At 42.4% G+C, this 22483-nt stretch overlaps 1 protein-coding gene across 4 annotated transcripts; it reads right to left on the bottom strand.

The window, feature by feature from the left end:
• Window positions 1-1022: 1022 nt before the first annotated feature.
• Window positions 1023-20523, bottom strand: pitx3 (paired-like homeodomain 3). 4 transcript variants are annotated; one of them, XM_026190714.2, is made up of 4 exons: window positions 20137-20523; window positions 14211-14328; window positions 9770-9975; window positions 1023-2446 (listed from the first exon to the last, which is right to left on the bottom strand). In XM_026190714.2, exons 2-4 carry the CDS (start codon window positions 14317-14319, stop codon window positions 1874-1876), a joined length of 888 nt encoding a protein of 295 aa, XP_026046499.1. In that variant the 5' UTR covers window positions 14320-14328; window positions 20137-20523; the 3' UTR covers window positions 1023-1873. The 4 variants fall into 4 exon arrangements, with proteins under 4 accessions (XP_026046499.1, XP_080143881.1, XP_026046501.1 ...); XM_080287755.1 differs by having other exon boundaries at window positions 14211-14381; window positions 20137-20427; XM_026190716.2 differs by lacking the exon at window positions 20137-20523 and adding an exon at window positions 17713-17829.
• Window positions 20524-22483: the final 1960 nt, after the last annotated feature.

Below are 22483 nucleotides of genomic sequence, written 5' to 3' on the forward strand. Positions count from 1 at the left end.
CTTACAGCTGGTCTAATAAATGACATTTGTAATGAAATAGATCTAATTAATATATAGATATGTTTATAATTATAATACATAGAAATAAATCAATAGAGAAACAAAGAACGCGTGCATTAAGTTCAGCCATTGGTAATTCAATAAGTGTTTAAATATGGATAAGAAGAAATATTTGCCCCTCTAACATCTTGTTTTCCAGCCCCACCCTGGTCTCTGAGGCTTGATTTAGCTTAACCGTGAGCTGGTAACAAGCTTCAAACATCCACGATGCTTCACATTAAATCTTCTTCTCCATTGTTCCAAAGCACGCTCATCTGGTAAGTCTTCTGAGTAAAAACTGTCTTAAAAGTGATGGAGAGAAAAGCACTGAAAAGGTAAAAGGCTCCTACTGTAAACGTGTGGCATTTGATTGTTGCTTTTTGTTTATGGCTTCTGACTTTGTGTCACAAAAACATGCTGAAAATTGTGTTAGAAGATCTTAACATATTCATAGAGATTTTTCTTTAAACTCTGTATTTGCCTCACGGTCCATAATCAAAGGAATATTAAGATTTTTGTTTAATTTTTATATAAAATGATTTTTTTAAGTGTCTTCATTTTCTTCATACTCTCCATATTAATTCTGGGAGTTTCACAGTGCTTCAGTGTTAAAACCCACTCGAGATAAAGTCACCCTGTGGTTTAAAGCTGAATGAGTCCGATAAAGGGAACAGCAGTGGAAATGTTGATGCAAACTCCTTGTTTCTGACTTTGCTGGGACACCCTGCTCCTCAAAGCCTTTATATAATACTGGCAGCGTCTCTGTGAATTCTCTCACCGTTACTGGATCTCCTGTGGGCACCACTCACACTGTAGGTCAAACATATCACTGAGCACTATTTCCCATCGAACTCTCTTCCAGCCTGCTACTTGCTGCTGAGGTGAGTCTGTTTCCATCACATCATGCACATTGCTTTGAGAACAGCATGTTTTAGTTCGTGTCACATCTTTGAAATGAGAGAAACAGAGTGATAGATGCTCTCCACGGTTCATAGAATCGGATCCTTTAATTGGTTCATGAATGAGACAAAGCAGGCTACACCAGGAAGAAAGCTCGCTTGTTTTTTGTTTGGTTTTTTGTTATAACAACTGCACTCTTACATACATGTTTACAGTCATGGACTTTCTTTGTATAACACCACACAAATCTATATACTCAATGGCTTTTTATATTTACTTGAAACTTCTTGCTCATTCTGGTGCATGTGTGTGTGTTTGTTTGTTTAAATTCGAGGTTGTGCTCGTATTTCAGGACTAACCTGTCACCTCTCCAAGCCGACCTTTGACCTATGATCCTTCAACGGTCGAGGAATTCACAATAAAGTTCTTAAAGAATGTGCTCATAGAACATCAAACTAGGCCTTTGTATTTGTAGAACATGCTCCTGTCATCCGTACTACATTTGATATATTTTTCACATACAAAACAAACAGAAAAATTCAACTATATACATCTTCCAGTTGTCTTTGCAGCGAAGACTGCAGCTCAAAGGGTTTTGTGGGCCAGCAGCAGTCCAGTTGCAGCATCTTTGTTTTCTTTAGCCTTGGTTTCTACATTTATTCTAATCATGCAGTTCAAAAGAAGGCAAAAATGAAAAGGAACAATAATATTTAAAAATCATTTGAAGCAGTTGGTCAGTTCAGCGACAAAGCGCAGTGGTCCATCTGAACACGTCTATTTGTTGTGTCAGTTGTGGAGATAACTCTTATTGTGTACCATGAACACACAAGCTGGCAGTCTGCTGTGCATCGGCCACGTTACAGATGGAACTAAGGAGATGTGAAGTGGGGTAGCAGTGAGTTTACAGCTGGTTGACTAAGTCAGAGTTTCCAGTTCATACTGGCCGGTCCACAGCATATTGACAGGGGCTCAAGTTGGACACGGGGTTCTGCACTGCTGGATAGGCGAAATTGGTGTGCTGCTTGGCCTTGAGCCGCAGGCTGGCCAGACTGGAGTTACAGGTGTCTCTGTACATGTAGGGACTGGCTGTGGTGGCGTAGGGGCAGGTGGCTGCGGTCACTGCTACCGAGTTGAGTGCTGAGGGACTGTTGAGGTTGTTGAGATTGCCCAGGTTGTTGAGGCTCGTAGCAGGAACTCCAGCTACTGCTGTGGGCACCATGCTAGAGGCCATGTTCATGGAGGGGATGGTGCTTGGTGGGGAGAACATGGGCTGGGATGACAGGGGGCTTACATTCATTGAGTTAAAGAATGGGAAGCTCTTGGCAGAGAGTGGGCTGCTTGCTGCTAGGCTCTTGGTGGCCCAGTTGTTGTAGGAATAACCCGTGTACATGTCATCATAGGGCTGCATGAGTCCATTGAATTGGGCACCGAAGCCATTTTTGCATAACTCTGCCTGCTGGTTCCTCTCGCGCTTTCTCCACTTGGCACGCCGGTTCTTGAACCATACCTAGGACGCACAAAAATAGCTAGTTATATGTTACAGTTCATACAGTGTGTGTATGAACAGGTCAGTGTGAGGCATAAGAACATTGTTTTGGCATCCAAAACGTTCTTTTTTCACAAACACAGCTGGACATGTTCTGAATTCTCTTTTTTGGCTTCACTTTCCTGGTTTAAATCCTTCAGTTACTCGTGAAAGCTGCAGCTCCACAGTCAGGTTGCACAGAAACCATCAGACAAACAAGCTCAAGCTCAGACAGTGAATCGTTACAGCTGCCTTCTTTTCAGAAGAAAACCTTACATTTTGTCTGTATTTGTTACATTTTTGGAACATCTATAAAAACATACATATACGTATATGTATTGTAACCCCAAAACACTGTTTTATTCTGTCGTCATTAATAAACCCAGACAATTCCATTAAACACAGGTATACATAACTCATCATAATTAGGACAATACACAATGCTCAGCATCTCCTAACTCACAGATATCACTGTGTGGTCATTCTGGATGTTTGTACATCTGCCAGTTTGGAAGGGAACACTGTGGGAACACTGCGGGAACACTATGGGAACACTGTGGGAACACTGTGGGAACACTGTGGGAACACTATGGGAACACTGTGGGAACACTGCGGGAACACTGTGGGAACACTGTGGGAACACTGTGGGAACACTGCGGGAACACTATGGGAACACTATGTGAACACTGTGGAAACACTGGGAACACTGTGGGAACACTATGGGAACACTGTGGGAACACTATGGGAACACTGTGGGAACACTGTGGGAACACTATGTGAACACTGTGGAAACACTGTGGGAACACTGGGAACACTGTGGGAACACTGTGGGAACACTGGGAACACTATGTGAACACTGTGGGAACACTGGGAACACTATGTGAACACTGTGGAAACACTGTGGGAACACTGGGAACACTGTGGAAACACTGTGGGAACACTGGGAACACTGTGGGAACACTGTGGGAACACTGGGAACACTATGTGAACACTGTGGAAACACTGTGGGAACACTGGGAACACTATGTGAACACTGTGGAAACACTGTGGGAACACTGGGAACACTATGTGAACACTGTGGGAACACTATGTGAACACTGTGGGAACACTGTGGGAACACTGTGGGAACACTATGTGAACACTATGTGAACACTGTGGGAACACTGTGGGAACACTATGTGAACACTGTGGGAACACTGTGGGAACACTATGTGAACACTGTGGGAACACTGTGGAAACACTGTGGGAACACTATGTGAACACTGTGGGAACACTGTGGGAACACTATGTGAACACTGTGGGAACACTGTGGGAACACTATGTGAACACTGTGGGAACACTGTGGAAACACTGTGGGAACACTGTGGGAACACTATGTGAACACTGTGGGAACACTGTGGGAACACTGTGGGAACACTGCGGGAACACTATGGGAACACTGTGGGAACACTGTGGGAACACTGTGGGAACACTATGTGAACACTGTGGAAACACTGGGAACACTGTGGGAACACTATGGGAACACTGTGGGAACACTATGGGAACACTGTGGGAACACTGTGGGAACACTGTGGGAACACTGTGGGAACACTATGTGAACACTGTGGAAACACTGTGGGAACACTGGGAACACTGTGGGAACACTGTGGGAACACTGGGAACACTATGTGAACACTGTGGAAACACTGTGGGAACACTGGGAACACTGTGGGAACACTGTGGGAACACTGGGAACACTATGTGAACACTGTGGGAACACTGGGAACACTATGTGAACACTGTGGAAACACTGTGGGAACACTGGGAACACTGTGGGAACACTGTGGGAACACTGGGAACACTATGTGAACACTGTGGAAACACTGTGGGAACACTGGGAACACTATGTGAACACTGTGGAAACACTGTGGGAACACTGGGAACACTATGTGAACACTGTGGGAACACTATGTGAACACTGTGGGAACACTGTGGGAACACTGTGGGAACACTATGTGAACACTATGTGAACACTGTGGGAACACTGTGGGAACACTATGTGAACACTGTGGGAACACTGTGGGAACACTATGTGAACACTGTGGGAACACTGTGGGAACACTATGTGAACACTGTGGGAACACTGTGGGAACACTGTGGGAACACTATGTGAACACTGTGGGAACACTGTGGGAACACTATGTGAACACTGTGGGAACACTGTGGGAACACTATGTGAACACTATGTGAACACTGTGGGAACACTGTGGGAACACTGTGGGAACACTATGTGAACACTGTGGGAACACTGTGGGAACACTATGTGAACACTATGTGAACACTGTGGGAACACTGTGGGAACACTATGTGAACACTATGTGAACACTGTGGGAACACTGTGGGAACACTATGTGAACACTGTGGAAACACTATGTGAACACTGTGGGAACACTGTGGGAACACTGTGGGAACACTATGTGAACACTATGTGAACACTGTGGGAACACTGTGGGAACACTGTGGGAACACTGTGGGAACACTATACCTGACAATTCTGCACTGGGCTCAGAATCGTAGTTTGTATAATCATACAAATATAAGTTCATATATATTTTATTTTGAGATTTTTCAAACATTGTTACAACTCTAGCATGTAAGCTTTCTCAGTGCTGCACAGCATGCTCATATTTCCATAACATATTTTGGTTTAAAGAACAGCATGAAGGCTATATCTCACTAAAAAGAATAGTTTCAGAAATATCTGGCAATTTGTGTCATTATAAACGTGGTTATGGTGATTATGGCCCCAACAGTGCTCGCTGGCACCTTCAGTCCTTTCTTCTTTAACCAACGCCATCAGTATGTTTTGCAGCAGTGAGGCTGCAGAGGTCTTGAGATCATGAGATGTTCCTTGTGTGACACCTTTTATATGTGTTGTTGTATCACATTTACAAATATATTTACTTAGAAAACTGGTAACATTTTAATACTTATTTTAGCTGCTACATCAAATTAAGACTAGCTCTAATTAAAAAACTTTTATTCTTTTTGTTTTTTATTGTTTTGTGGAAGTTACATGAAAGTTCATTTGCAATGACAGAGCCAACAGGTAATGTTGAGGGTAGAAAAGGTTAAACTGTAGAGAAACACACAGCATGAAATGCCACAGACAGGAAGATGTAATTTATCTGAAAGTTGACGTCTAACAGTTTCACTCATAATTTTATTTCAATAACAAAGACAAAAGCGAAGGACCAAGAAAGTTAGAAACTGTCTCTTAACCATAACTCTCTGTCAAATACTCAGTAATATTGTGTGCGCACGAACCCACAGTCTCTGAAATACGTGATGATCACAGACAGTAAGTGTACTGTCAAACAGTCATATTAGGAAAGGCTTATTAAAACTCATAATTCACTTATTTGAATTGCGAAATCTCAATGAAAGAAATGTCAGGGAAGGGCAAGCGTCACATTGGTGCTTTTATGGCCCTATATTTGGAGGATATATATCGGATTAAAGCTTTAGTGGAAAATTCAAATCTAGGGTTTTTCAAAATGAGAGGAGTTCTTCTGTAGCTACATTTCTGGACAAACTTTGCAGAACAATGGTGTTTGACACACTCCACCATCCATATAAATACTTGGTGTAATATCTGATTCACTCTGATTGACATGTAAACGCTATTTCACATCCCCGTTTCTTTCATTAAGCAACACTAAACTGTGAGCTCGAGTTTCCTCGGCTGAACCGGAGAAAATTGTGCATATATTTCTGATATCATGCACAGATGACTGTGACGCTCCACTCAGCCACTTCTCTGTCACATCTCCAAGCTAGAGAAAATACCACTGCCAGATCAGTAATGTGCTTCAGTGCTCTTATTTTATACTCTTTACACTGGCTTCCTGCAGATTTTAGAAGTCATTTTTAAATTATTTTACATATATATAAATATATATTTTAATTCCCGTCTCGCCCCTGCGGGCGGTCTACCCTTGAAGCTCGGGGTGACGGAGCTTTTCAGCACAAAGACTTTGTTCAGCTGACTCTATGGACTCAAAGTCCTTACAAACATTTTTGTTTCTTTATTCTGTTTTGTTTGAATTTATTTTTTTCTGTATTTTTCCTTGTTTTGTTTTTTTTATCTTATTAACTGTATTTCCTATGAGTTTATTGTCATTATTCCTGTCGTTTTCATTTGTGATGCACAGCGCTTTGTGACTACATGTCTGTGAAAAACACTTTATATTTGCTTCCTGGTGATCTGTTCAGAACCACATGTCTGTCATATTCACGTTTTCTGCTGCTTTAATCCTCCTGAACCTCTGTGTTGGTGCATGCTGTGCATCACCCGATCCTACAGTAACAGAGAAGTGTCAGGACAAGCTTGTGAGAGTCGTCTGCAATGCTGTTTGAAGGTTTCTGAGAGAGGTTTTTTTCACTTTTATGCGTCTTTTGCTGAAATAAATACACAAATCCAACGATCCCTCTGAAACCACAGTGAGACACATTTGATGAGATGGACTGGTTACCGTACTCCACTTTGTTACTTTTTGTCTGTGCCTGAAAAATAGTCACCACAGAAACTCTGACCCAGTTTCGTCTGTTGACACATCTACCAGTGCAGAGACTGGGCCCGTCTTTAGTGCGTCACCTGACTGACCCGAGCTGTCAGAAAGCCAAACCTACCAAACAATAATCAGGTTTCACAGCAACCCGCTCAACAACTGCCAGCTTTAGTTTACAGGTTTAGCAAACCCAGAGCACTCCTGACTGTTGGGAGCTGTTTATTCAATTTAGTCTCATCTTTAGAGTAAGAGACCAAACGTGCTGACCTCTGAGACCTCGACTCTATTAAGCCACACAAGCAGGTTAAAAGCTTCATTTATCTGTTAGGTTTTAACTCTCCTTAGACCAGGAATCAACAATGTTTGCAATAGATTTAAGGCGAGTACTGGCATGTAGCACTTTACATCATCATTACATCTAATACTTTGGATGTCTTTACAAAATGTGCTGCCATCCACCAACATTCACTGAGTTGTACAAACGTTTCTCATCCAGCATCATTATCAGCACTGATTTACCGCACGCCCCGACTAAAGTCCCACTTACCTGCCGCTGAATATGCCACCGACAGTCAATTTAAATCTCCTGCACTGAAACCAACCTTGGATTTGTCCGAGTCTCTGAACATTTGATTATAATTTTTAATTTAAGACTGACACAAAGCCATGACAAGAACATGAAAGTGTAAGGCCGGCCACGCCCTGATGCGGAGTGTATTTCATGGGGTGTATTTCACATTTCAAATCCAAAAATATGAGTCTGCTAATCTGCTGATGTCAGCGTTCAGTTCAACATACAGTCAGTGTAGATCACGCTGATCCAAAATGAAATGAAAACCAATAATGCATCACGTAGAAGTTCTTTATGATCAGTTCGCTCTTTACCCAAGAATCCGTCTTATCAACAGTGGGGTGATCTGTGCCACGCCCTGTTTCTACGAAACCATAGAGGAAGTGGGTCATGTGACCGCACATTTTTAAAGAGTCAACCATTTTCCTCATCCTGCAGAGAGGAGAGCCTCATTGCACAAGAATGAAGCACATAGAAGTTCTAAAACTTACTTTGAAAGGCAACAAAATCAAACTTTTGTTTTGTGTGAACATTTACAGATGAAATGTTTTAGTGCTCTGTAAGCTGCACTATGAGTAACTCAAACAAGTCCAGACTCTTTTTTTCTTTCCGGGCTCCTTAGACTGTGATGACTGAGAACCTTCACAGACATATTTAAACTAACTGTGATTGCTACGGTGAACTTTGCACACAAAACCAGATCCTACAACTACACTGGATGGTTACCGCACACCGGGGGCAGGTTGTGCCACAAAACCACTTTGTTTCGGATCCACAGTGATTGTTCCCACACGCACAACATCCTGAATACATGTTTTAGTTGGAAACATGACTGTCATTGCCTCGCTTTAAAGTCACTTTAAGTAAAAACTGGCACAGCACAGCCAGCTTTGATGTTTAACAATAGCTCCCTGACAAATCACACGAATCACACTGACAGATGAAATCTTTGGAACATGGAGGAATCTGCTTCAACGGTCCGCATCGAGAGTTTTTAGATTCCACCGATGGACGTTAGGAACGACACGATGTGCGCTCTATTGTCCTTTCCAAATATCAGCCGAGCGTGCTATGTGACCTTTCCTACAGCCAACATTAATTTGATCCATTACTTGTCAGGCAGGCCAGCGATTGTATTGTCATCCATCACAATGTGTGTCCTCCTGCTTCATATAGCTACAATGACCAAACCAGTGGGTGTGGCCACGTCCTAACATTTAGGTTTATTGTCCAAACTCACGCTTTGGTGAAGGGAACAAAATGTTTTACCCAGCTAATTACATGGAGTCACATCCATGGGGGCAGATTTGTTAATGACATATTTCAACATTGAATAGCACGGTGCACACAGAAGACTGACGTATCCCGTTCTTGAGTTGTGCTAAAATCATGAATTCTGCCCCAGCTTTACAGATGAACATAAATTTTAAAGATTACAATCAGTATTACAGAGTAAAGTGTTTTCCTGAGCAGATGAAGATCCGACAGGATTAAACCCCCCAGATTGCAAAGACACTTTTCTGCCTTTGAATTTTTGGAGGTGCACAAAGTGAGAGAGATATTTCTGATGTGGTCCTTTCAGCTCGTGCTGTGTGCACACAAACCTTCCCACCTGCAGCCAATCAGAAGAAAGTTGGTTCAAACTCTGAAGAGCCAACAAAGCTAAAAAGGCTCGTTTCACTTGATGAAATTAGAATAAGAATAATTCCACCCTGAAGTAAAAGCAGAGTAATATGTCAGAGTCCATTTGTCACTATTGTTTATGAACAGTAGCCCATCACAGACTCATCTGTGGGACTGGCTCATAGACTTGCTGGACAACAACATGTTGTGAGGAGACGTCTGCATCTTATTTGCCTGAGCTCTGCACTCTGCCTTCTCCTGTGCAGGCTGACGCCATTCAAATTAAGGAGATCACGATTTTTCACGCAGTGCTGCAGTCACTGTGAACGCACACTTAGAAGTAGCAGGTTTAACTTTGCCAAGCTTGACAATGGCACTAAAGTTGTGGTTTGCAGAGGTCACAGTTAATAAGTTTGCACACTTGGGGGACACAGTCAAAGGCCACCAAACGTTAATGCAGGGAAATGCTTGGAAACATGTTGTGCAGCCTTGTCACCTATACTGGAACAAAATACAGTCAGGGCTTCCCTCTCCCCACCATGACAGCACTCATGTACCCACCCTGACCCGAGCCTCGGTGAGGTTGGTCCATACTGCAATCTCCTCTCTGGTGCTCATGTCAGGGTAGCGGTTCCTCTGAAAGGTGGCCTCCAGTTCCTGCAGCTGCTGGCTAGTGAAGTGTGTTCTCTGCCGCCGCTGCTTCTTCTTCAGAGAGCCGTCCTCGGCGCTGGACTCGTCCAGCTGGTTCTGCTGGGATTTCTCTGTGTCTACAGACACACAGGGTATAACACATTGCATGAGACACAAGGAGGAAGTGACAGCAACGACTCTATAGACTATCAAACGGCTGGTCGTGAAGGTTCATACATGACTGTACAGTAATGATTAGAATTAAACATACCCGTTTTTTAAAAGGAAGAAACATGCATATAACTGCATGTTGCCGTGGCTGACGATGCAAATCAGCTCACAGTCATAACTGTACTCTACTCAAGACCACATGAAAGCAGCTGTGGACACAGTGACTCAGATTTCTGTCATATGTTCGCTGTAAGTAATAAAGGCCAATAAAACTGATCAGCATTAATCAACAAATCCATAAGAAGTCATTTAACACCAACTACACCTGCTGTACATCACTGTAATCAGCACCACACCTACAAGGAGGAACTCGTTTCTCAAATAACAGAAATGTGTAAATATGTATAAAACATTTATTGACTGTAACCTTTAAGTAAAATACATGAAAACAAGAGTGTTTGCTGGTTTCTCAGTTCATTCAGCATCTATGCTTTTCTGACTCGTACTCAGGAAGTTAACAAATGGTTTTCATTTTATACCCACAGTCATCTCATTTATAACTGGTAAATGGTGGTCACATGGTACCTTTCAAGTAAAGGTCATCCAGTCATACATACAGTCATGTCCCTCCTACATCCATGTCTAAGTACTCTCTAATACTCAAACACTGAGTGAGAGGCTACAGGAGGAGTCAGGCTTCAAGCACCCATCTGACTGGACCCATTTAACCATTATACCAGTGCAAACAGATCCAGTTTTGTTATGCAGTAAAGTTAACATGTGCAAATTAACGTGCAAATTTTAAATTTGTATAAATTAGGAAACAAAGTGGTTTTATGTAGATAAATCTGAAGTGTTTTCACTTTAAGTAATGTCACAAAACGAACATGCAAGCTAACGTCCGAGTAACACAGAAACAGACTTTAACATCAGTGATATTTGTTATAGTCATATTGTGTGTTAAATAGTTGGCAGAAGCAGTGTTAATGTTTTTATTTGTTGTTGTTTTCTTTTTTGTGATATTTACAAACTGCTCTTCCTGTTGCCCCGGATCATAAAAATAAAGTGTTTCTCTGGAAGTGTGCGTGAACATAAGGAGTGCCGCGGCCCGGCTCTGTTCGGACTTGTATTCCTGACATTCAGAGTCCGTTCCACGTTGTGATTACAGAGGCCATCCTTGCCTGTGCTTCTGTTATCATACTTCCACGTCTTACTTTGTGTTTGGTTAAGTGCTCTCGGGGTTCCCTTGCTCCTGTGTCACTTCTCTTGTATTTAGTCTGTTCACGTGTATCCGTCTCCAGAAGTCTGTTTGTTTACCTTTTTGTCCATGCCGAGCTCGTGCGTTTCCTGTTTTATTTTGATAGTCCCTGTTTCCATGTGTGTCACACTGGGCTTTGGCTTTCTTGGCTCATTAGTGGATTGTGTCCCCCAGGTGTTTTCTCTGAGCCCTTACCTTTCCTCTGTTCCTTGTCGTGTCCTTACACCCAGGCTGTGCTGTGTGTGCTTCTGTTCTTACTGTTCCCAGTTCGATTTATGCCTGAGTTTTGGGTTTCCTGCATCCTAAAGCTTCAGCAGTACAGCTGCTGTTTCAGGGTTGCTGCTGGGTTGTCGCACAGCAACCACGCATCACTTCCATGACCATCTCTGCATTTGAACTTGTGTATTTTTGATGCGCTTCCAGCATCCATTAATAATCATTAAGAAAAGATTGAGAGTGAAAAACCACAGGAAATGTACTTTATTATTTTATAAACATGTCCTACTTGTTTGAATATAGACACCAGAAAAACTGAACGCTCAGGTTCTTTTCTGGGAAATCATCCGAATGCCGTAGGACAGTGATTTCCCAAAATGGTGATTTTGCTGGCTTCGGAGAGAGCTAGAGACACTGGAAACATTTTTCTGACACCTTTCATGCTGGATGGCTCCGGCACTATCCAGACCAGCTGAAACTGACTGGATAATAATGTGAGAGAATCATCAGATGGTATCGCTCTGTCCCAGAACGTAACATCGTGTTGCCTGCAGGGAATGCCTGCAAACAGTGCATTATGGTCAGAGATGTGCAGGAGAACAGAGTGATTGCATTTCGCCCCCAGTGCAGTGTTTAAGGGACTGCATGTTATGTCTGCCAGGCCTCCTCTCTGACAGATCTGACTCCTGCAATTTGAGGACCTCACAGAAAGAAGTGAAATTAGTTGGCCAGTTAATCCTGTGGATCAGGCTTTTGTGACGAGGGCAGGTTGGGCTCTGTTTGGTGAGGGCTTAGCTCTCTGGGAGCAGTTCAAAATGATCAGCAGGGTTTAAAAGCAGGCTCCAAGGGACCACCGACCAAATGAATAAGCTGAAGCTGCTATCTGGCAGTAAACTGACACTGGGTAAGCTGTCACTTAAGGCCAGAATCTATAACACAATACGGACGAAAGGGCAGCGACTTTTAGAGTAATGCAGCGACGGACAATAGGAGCAATCGGACTGATAATGTGCCGACATGACAAAGTCCTTCCAGGTCAGCCTCTCTGAGATTTTAATACGGAAAACAACTTCAAGAAGCTTTTAACCAAATTACTTTTCAACAGCTGGGAAAAAAAACAAAGTGCAAGATGCATTCACAGAAAGAAGAAAAAGACATGAGCTGCTAAACGTAGACGAGTCCAGATCCCAGCTTTCAGAAGCCAGTCAGGTTTTACAGGAGTGGAGCCTTTTATCCAGAGAGAAAGCGTCCAGTAGCACCGCACACTCGTTCAGTTACGCCTGCAGCATAGGCGTCAGCTCGGTGTGGTGAGGTGTGGCAACCTATTCTCCAGAATAACAGAGCTTAAGGTTGTATGTTTTGTTCATGATCACGTGAACATTAAACTGAAAGTAACACACACACGCATATATATAAAATAGCCTGTGTGTGTGTGTGTGTGTGTGTGTGTGTGTGTGTGTGTGTGTGTGTTTGGTAAATGGAAGTTATGACATGTTTTATTGCAAAAGACAATTTCTTTAAACCAGACTTTAATGTTATTATTATTATAATTATTATTATTAGTCTTTTATTTATCCAGGTAAAAAATCTCATTGAGATTAAAATCTCATTTCCATGAGTGACCTGGCATCAATGTATTCATTGTTTATGAAGTAGAGTTATTTTGGGTTTTGATTGTGGAGTAAAGGCTTGTAATTCATAAATTGTGTGATTTAGATTTTGAACTTTAAACACTGAGTTTTACCTTCAAACTAAAAGCTTTCTTTGATTTATTATTATAATAATAAGCAGTTTTAACTGGATGAGAAATGTGACAGAAGCAGGAGAACAAAAGGCGACAGCAGGTGCTGCGGAGGGAGCGCCGTATTTCTCTTTAGAATAGCGCGTGTTTGACAGTTTGTTAGTGCCACGGATCTCGTGGCGGAGTGGAGCCATTAGATTGGGTTACACACACATAAACACACAGCCTCACGGCACTGACACGGACTGGCAGACGGGTGTCTGGGTTCAGATCAGACCTTAGAGAGCGGAGACGATGATTCTTATGTACGACCGGTCACGTCACGCAAGTCTGTGAAACGTATAAAAATTTCAGTGGGTTAATTTTAGCGAAGATGAGTGGCAGCTTCATCAAACACAGTTTGTTTCTCTGTAAGAACGGAACTGAAGCCGCCGCCTCTCGGTGTCCGTCCGTCTCACGGTCACGTAGAAATTGGCGGAAGAGTTGACGGGAAGCTGTTCTTCGTCGCTTTGGTGATTAAACACAGAAATGTGGCGACGGCCGCAACTTTTCCAGTTTTCTCGCTTGTAAAGAGCGCGCGATCCTGGCGCCGGTCCGGTGCGCGTCCACGGCGAGAATTACGTTTGATTGTTCGGCGGTTCATTTTCATATTCAAAGTCGGATTGAGCGACGTTTGATTAGAGCTTATCATCGGCCTGAGTTTGGGCCTAGAGAGTCTGCGCCGACACAAATCACCCGCAAATGAAAAAGGCTCAGAATGTAATTCCACTCGCAGCGCAACACTCCGAGCCTTTCTTCACTTCTGTAATGACATTACACTCGAGGTCAGCAGACACAACAGCCCGCAGAAAAAGCAGAAAACCACCAGTTTCTTTTCCAGTCATCTTCACGGAAATATCATCTCGCTGTTAGAGTAAACTAATAAACCATTTAGTCGTACATTTGCGCAGTGCATCAGTCATGTGTCAGACAGAGATCAGACTGACCGCTCTGGTCCAGGCCTTTACATCCCGGGTCATGCTGCGGGGTCCCGGAGTCTGAGAGCGACAGCGCCGGGCTGCGGGGATCACCGTCCGTCAGAAGGTTAAAATCCATAACCAGGCTCTGCACACAGACACACACGGAGCGAAAGACACGGTCAGAACACTTTTCACCACCTGCAGTCAGCATAAAGAAAGAAACAGCGGCCTAAAGGTCAGCGACCACAATTATCATCTGATAAATCTACAATTCTACCAACAGAAAGACGATTTTACCTTTTTAAATATTTCATTTCCAAGAACATTTTCATCATTTTGTAATATTGTTACTTTATTGTTTGCAGTGTTGATTTCAGATGATTATCCTTCTTTAATATTGTCTTACTGCAGGGACAGTCGTGACTCCGTTCAAACATTTATCCATGTTTTCTCCAGTTTTATATTTATGACTCATGTCCAGCTGCCATAATCCATACAGAGCTGATAAAATACTGATGTTACCAACATCATGTGTTGTGCACAACTCCTTTCTTTAATGTAAAAAGGAAGGGACTGAGTTTTCATAATCGTGAAAAATTCAAAAATATTATCAAATACTCTGACTTGAAGTGCATCAAATCAAACACACAGTGTGGTTCATCATGTGCATACAATCATCTTTGCATCTGAGGATCACCTGACGTCTTTGTATCACCCTCTGAATCACAGTGTTTCATGTGGGTCTGTGTGTATTTGTTGTACTTGTCGATACATGCTCTCTTCTCTCTCCAAGCTTTCCTTTCACACTCGGTTGTGGTTATGATTATGATCCCCTGTATAGAAGGCTGACACAAGCAGCTATAAGTAGACCTGCCTTGAATTGGCTCTATTTTGGGATACACAGGGAGCGCTGTAGAGGTCTGGCTGTAAAACACACTATGACATTTCCAAGACAAACTTAAGACAGTGAGGTCAAAGTGTCGGTCACTGTTTTATTAATCTGAAAGCAGCTGATTTTGAAAATGCAGTTATAGAAAACGATGGGATGATTTGTGGCTTTGAGGTGAAAATAGGATTTGGTTTAATCACAAAATGCTGGTTCAGAAATGAAGCCAGTAGAAACGGTCCTGAAGCGAGCGGATCAGTGCAGGCTCATCGATGTTACTGTCAGCTGCAAAGTGCTGGACTCAATCAAATCAAAGAAAAGGGAATCAAAGGGATAAAGACCCACCCTAAACTCAGCACGGTGCCAATGTTTACTCGTCTTTTTGATTGACTTTGCATTTTCCACGTTCGGTTAGTGAGTGAAAATTCAGAGCAGGTCTTGAGGCTACTGTCAGCGAATCCATGTCATCAGAGGTTTAAAAAGATGATACGGCTGCTCCCCGTTTGATGTTGCCAGTGTCTGTGTGTAGTTAACGTTGTGGTTACAAGCTTTATACTTAGAAGCAGCACATTTAGATTTCCAGGCGAACGGGTATTTGTGACCCCCACCTCTCCTCAGCCCCTCCATCACGAATGTGTTTCCCTGTCCTCTGTTTGCCACTATGCCAGGCCTGACATTCTGCTAGAGTTAAATCAGAGGGCTCGGACTGCGGTGTTGCATCAAAGACCACCATCCCACTGCTAACATGGATTAAACACTATCCCCTGTTTTATGGTAGGAATTCATTAAAAGCAATGGCCTGAAAAGAAGTTTGAGAAAAGGGCTCAAAGTTGTTCTGACCTTTTTGTCAAAATGAAATGGTTATCCTGACCGGACTGGTCTCTTCCAGGAGGACCGTGCCTCCATCCATATGATGTGATGGCTCACTTAATGCTTAATGCAGATGAAAATGATCTGAATCGCGTGTTATGGTCATTACAGTCGCTCCATCTGGAGTCAGTTAAACACCTACAGGAGATTTTAGACCAGCTTGGCAGACATTACGCTCTACTATCAAACACTAAACGAGCAAGATGAAGTTCCAGCTCCCAGGAGAGCTTCATCTTTACAATAAGGAGCACTGAAGAAATCTGGGTGTGTGTGGTGGCTCAACATGTAGCAATGGTTTTCTTTTAATTTGTCACTCATCTATACTCTACTCTTGAAATATGGGAGGTAGAACCAGTGACCACATGGAGTTTTTCTTGTTTTGTCTTTATTCTGTTGTTCTAATCCGTTTCTCTTGGCAGAAATGCCCTAAAGAGTCTATGCAAATATTTGTAGCTCCATGCAAAACACACCTAAAGACTCCTACAGAGAGGACATAAAGTCCTAATATTTAGAGGTCAGCTTAATAAGACAAAATCAAGTAAGAATACTAAATGTAATCCCAGAAAGAACCACACAACGCCAAACTCAGCCTGACAAATGCAAATGTCCTCCACTAACGTTCACAGAACAAATGCTGTTTGGCACAACAACACACAAAAACATACAACTGCATTTTCTTCCTGCTCCCTCTTCACATCGTGTCAGCGGGTGTGATGCTGCGCTGAGGCCAACCTACATGTTGTGATGAAAGGTGTGCGACATGTGCCACATCTGAATCAACGTTTTCTTCCACTTCTGTTTCTCAGCCTTTAAAAAGCACGTTCGTGTGATCACCACCAACATTTGCTACACTTCAGAGAAAAAAGACTTGAGTCTCTTTTTTTTATTGAGCATCCGTGACAATGGTGACAACATTTCACAACAGACGGGAAAATGAGCACTGCGTGGAAGCTACAGCTGGATCCCGGGGGTGGGGGGCGAGACCTCAGTGCTTTGGATTAATGACTCTGACATGGACGGTGGGTTAAAAAGATCAGTTACTGTTTTATTTTCCAACTTTTCTTTAACGGGATGACTTAACAACGACAAACACACACTTTTACATTCAAGGCCCATCTATAGGCTTCACTGTAAAAGTCAAACAAAAGCAGCAAAAACTGCAACAAGATATGAATTCAGGCAATCAGCTTATATGATAATGAACTCTTTTCATTTGAAAAGCAGACCATCAATGGATGTTTACCTTTGCGCTGGATTGTTGTTGAGCCACTTCTCTGTTTTAAAGCTAACAGCCCTCCACAGACGCCACTTAAACGGCGATGGACTCGACAGAGCAACAGCCGCCCAGGTTTAGTATCAGCAAGGTCCGGTATTTTGGCCAGAAATGACAGTGAGCTAGTTTGGGGCACTATATCCGCCGTGGCAGTGATGGATGGACGCGGGGCCTGCTGTCAATGTGGTGCTGAGAGGCCCGAGAGGCCGGCTGGCTCGGCAGTGAGGGCGAGTGCGGGTGATGCAAGCCAGTCATTTTGTCCAAAACAACGTGCCACAGCCCCACCCACCAGCACTCACACACACTTTCTCATGAAGGGCTCGATTATATTTGTAAAATCAAAAGCCCTCATCCTCCCTCCCTGCTCAGTATGTCCAACAAACTATCACCGAGCTAACGAGCAGGCCGGGCCTCAGCAGCTGACAGTGTGACTAATCACTGACCGCACAGCCTCCCGTGACCGAACCACTGAGCTGAGCAGACTTTTTCACGGATCTTACCTCTGCTTTCTAACACAGACCGCGGCTCTTTCCTGGAGCACACTCGAACCTCTACCTCAGCTTTGAAACAAAGCCTAAAACACGGGTAATCTGGAGGAGGCGGGCGGGGGTCCTGCTAGGAAGTAAACGCAAATCAACAGTTTGCATGAGCAGAAGCGCTTTGCATGAGTAGCAGCCTGGTGAAATCGAGCTCAAAGCATATATCTGCTGACGATAATACAATAAATACTTGTGAAAAAGTGGAATCCTCTCATTTCTGCAGTTCTGGCGGTCCATCTGGCAGTGCGCGCGGCGGCGTGCTTGCATTTCCACGGACAGCAGGCATTAGCCCGGGAATTATTCATAAACGCGTTGAGAATTAATTCCTGGGATTAAGAGTTGATTAAGATGTGTGTCACTTTGCTGTCTGAGAACTTATTAAGGGCCTCCTCCTCCTAAGAGGCGGCAGATGGAATTTCGGTCCAATGTTTGTAGATGTTAATTTCTGCCCTCCTATAACAGCCATTTGCATATGATTGAGGGAGCGAGGCCGATGAAGTCCTGCAGCAGAATCACGGAGGAATAATTGGTTGGGCGAGCCAATAGAAGCTCTCGACAGTGATCAGTACAGAGCGTTTCCACATCAAGAATTTATTAGGCCCGATAAAAAATGCATTTCACCCATTCAGCTCAGTCTGCGAAGCAACTTTAGTTAACAGAAATTCAGACCTGCAGGGGAATACTAAACACTCGCGATTTTATTCACAGACGGCCGGGTTAAGTCCCGCGCGTGAATCTGGGTCCATTTATAACTAAAGGTTGTGTTTGAACAGTGTGCGATCTGCTTCTTATTATTAGATGGAGCACAAATGACAGTCAACTCCAAGTCTGTATTATTATTATTATTATTATTATTATTATTATTATTATTATTATTATTATTATTATTGTTATTATTAGTATTATTAGTATTATTGTTATTATTAGTAGTATTAGTATTATTATTGTTGTTGTTGTTGTTGTTGTTGTTGTTATTGTTGTTGTTATTGTTGTTGTTGTTGTTATTGTTATTATTACTTCGACAGATCACAAAAGTAATGTAAACATGTTGATAAGTCATTGTGCTGGAACCTTGGCCTCTCAGCGGAGCACCTCGGCCCTCGGCTGGGTGTAAAATATTTCCATTGTGCCCTGAGGCCAAACGTGAACTTCGATTAAACAAATTCAAGTAAGTATTTTCATATGTCCGGATCTGAAAACATATGCAAAAAAGGCTATAAAGTACAGGCCTGCAGGGGCAACGCTAAGATGGTCATTTATAAATTTAAAAAAGAACAATCGCTTTGATTTTCATGTTTATAATGATAACAACAACAACAATAATAATAATAACAATAAAAATAATAATATGAGCAGCGCGAGCTTCTGAGTTTATAGTGATCGAACATTTTGATCTGTTTATTCTGTAGTGACAGTTTCACGCTCTTTCCCTTTTTTATTATTTTAAAGGAATTAAACAAAATTATTTTGTGGAATAATAATAATAATAATAATAATAATAATAATAATAATAATATAAACAGCGCGAGCTTATAGTGATCGAACATTTTGATCTGTTTATTCTGTAGTGACAGTTTCACGCTCTTTCCCTTTTTTGTTATTTTAAAGGAATGAAACAAAATTATTTTGTGGAACAATAATAATAATAACAATAATAATAATAGCATTATTATTATTGTTGTTGTTGCTGCTGTTTCCTTGAAGATTCCCTTCAGTGTGATTATACAGAGTGAAGCTTGTGAGTATCCGCGCGCGTGTATGTCTGCGGGTTCGTGGGGTTTCCTCGGGCCTCTGCAGCCTCCCATCAGTTTTCCTCACATTCACAAATATTTTTCACATTTTCAAATATTGTCACGCCGTCGTTTGAACTCGTTTCGAGATGATCATCTTTCTGGTTATTACAAAAATAGAGGTAAAAGAAAAACAGGCCTCGAACACCTACCCACGGAGAAGCGCTGCAGCAAACAGCACCGCTCTCTTGTACCAAGTGCGAATTGTCGGATTTACTCGAAGCACGTCACGCCGGCCGTGTATAAAGTTAACATTCACTGTGATTTAACTGAAGCATCAAACGGTCGCTTTTCATCAGCACAGTGATCTGCTCGTGAGGAACGCAGACGGGATTTTATTTGCGTTCCAAGCGCTATTCACGGTTTATTCTTCTGACTCTGTCCAAGAACAAACAACGTGTGTATTTTGGAAAAGTGCAAATCGTCCCACAGAAGAACGTTAACGAAGCCTCTCAATTTTTACTTTGGTCGTCTTGCGAACTTTAATGCACAGGAAAAAAAATCTACTTGGATTTCAAACACACCAAGAAAAGCTGAAAAATAAAAAGACAAAATTACTGAAGGGGCGCGGGGAAAGTTGGGCAGTTTCACTTACATGGAATCCCAGGCTAGTTAAATTAATCCGTGGAAAGGGCAAAGAGCTCTGCTGCAGGCTGATGGCTGTCCTGGCGTCAGGTCTGCTGGTGACATGGACAAAAACTTCCCCGGGTGCGTCCAAACCTCAGAAGAATGTGTCTGCCGTCACTCTCTGTCTTCCTCCTCTTCTTCTATCCTCGGTACTGTCAGACATGAAGGCTGTGGACGAGTGAGACTTGATCCCACACAGAGTATAGGGAAGAGGCGGGAGGGGGTGCGGGGATGGGAGGGGTTGATCTGGTGCTAAGTATTGTGTGCGACAGGTCCACTGCAGAGAGGAGAGGCGAACCCCCCCCCCCCCCCCCCCCACACACACACACACACACACTCAGACACACTGATGTGCAAACACACGCAAACACTGAACTCCCATTGGCTCTGTCTACAAACACCCTCCATCTCTTCCTGACTGCACAACTCTGGTTATTATTTACCTGCACATTGTTTGTAGGGAACAGCTGCACTTATAGCTTTAAAATTCAACCAGAAAAATGAACAATAGTTTAGTTTAAATTGAATTTAATCATTTTCAGTTTAGTTTACACTGAAGTTTCTTTGACACAGAAATACATAGATCTGTCACATAAGCTCGAATATTTACTTGAATAGAAAAGAAATGCATCTGTGCTTCCTGTGGAAGATTTCACTTCACCGGCACGTTTTAAAAGAAGTCTTGTCCACGCTCGGAAGTATTTCTGAGCGTCTCTGAGAGCAGCGCTCACAATGACAACACTCAAACGCAGCTCTACATGTGGCGTAATTTAACATATTTAACCACGTGTTCAGTGAACCTGGAATTCTGTGACTAATGCAGCTGATACCAATCAACGGATTCACTGGACTTTTAAAGAGGAAGCACCACTATAGAGAAATGATTTTCATAAACATCAACAACAACAAAAATCAACAATCTGTTATTAGCCTCCAGAATGGCCACTATCAAAACAACAAGAACAAACCTACTGAATATTCTGGTAGCTGAAATAATGGAATTTACCATCATGTACAAATACTGAAATTTTTCATAATTAAAATACAGAAAAAAATGTGTTTCCAGGAAGGCAAATTAAGTTTTAATGCAATTCTATCAACTTTAAACTCCATCAAGTCTTTTGTATTTTTATTGATTATTTTAATATTAAATTAAATGTATTTGCATGTTTACATGCTTACACAAATTGAAATACAATTAATAGTTTAAAATGTGAAAAAAGTGTTGTTATCAGTTGGATTTTATTTTATATTTATGTAATTTTATGAATACCTGAACAGGTAAACCAGACAGTTAAAAGTCAGGAGAACAAAGATGTCTGCCACTAAACTATCCAAGGTGTGCGCTCAGTGGAGGGAACGATACGAGAGCAGTCCCAGCGAGGCTGGAGACGGAGCCATACTGGAAAGGCTTATGACGATAATAAGAATAAGAATCATTTTATTGGAAAAGTCTGACAGAGCTAATCTGCTATTTGTATGAGAATTAAAAAGCTCGATGGTTGGGGGTGATTCTCTGTATTTCTCTGTTTTCCAATAAAGAGACATGAATCCTCCAGTACTGCTGTTTTTGTTCCATAAAGCTAAAGTGGCTGATCAGAGTTACTGGCTCTAACATCTTTGGTGTGCATCTTTCCACCACATCTCCCAGCGTGTCCAGTCTGGTTCCAATTACAAAGCCAACTTTCCTCACCAGTCTGCCTGCATCCGTGTTTCTAATGCCCCCCCAGCACACTGCATCATAGAAAAGCACACTTGCCACCGCAGACTGATAGAACATCTGTAGCATTTTACTGCAGATCTCAGCATATTCTTAGTTTTCTTAACAAAAAGAGGGGACTTTGCTACTTCTTGTAATAGTTTGTCTGTATAGAGGGACCAGTCTAGTTTGTTATTCAGGTGAAAACCTCGATATTTATATTTTGTTACAACCTCTATGTCTAAACCACAAACCTCTGAATCTACTATCATTTCCTTCATCTTAGAGGTGTTTAATATGAACCATTTTTGTAACTCCAGTCAATGAAGGCTTTTACAATGGACAGACTCTGTTTCATTTCTGATACATGCCACAGTGGCACGGTCGTCCAAGTATTTCTAGATGTGACAGGACTCAGAGTTGTATTTGAAGTATACAGTGTGAAAAGAAATGGAGCCGGGAAAGCCCATGTGCTGCTCATTAGTGTCCCACCCAACCTGATAACTATGGGCTTTCTGTCAGGTAGTCGGTGATCCAGGAAACAGAGGAGGAATCTGCTCCCACCTCTGTGAGCTTGCTTTTGAGTATATTTATTTGGAGGTATTGAAAGTGCAAG

The sequence above is a fragment of the Astatotilapia calliptera genome, chromosome 13, assembly GCF_964374335.1.
Source record: "Astatotilapia calliptera chromosome 13, fAstCal68.1, whole genome shotgun sequence".
Classification (NCBI taxonomy): Eukaryota; Metazoa; Chordata; class Actinopteri; order Cichliformes; family Cichlidae; genus Astatotilapia; species Astatotilapia calliptera.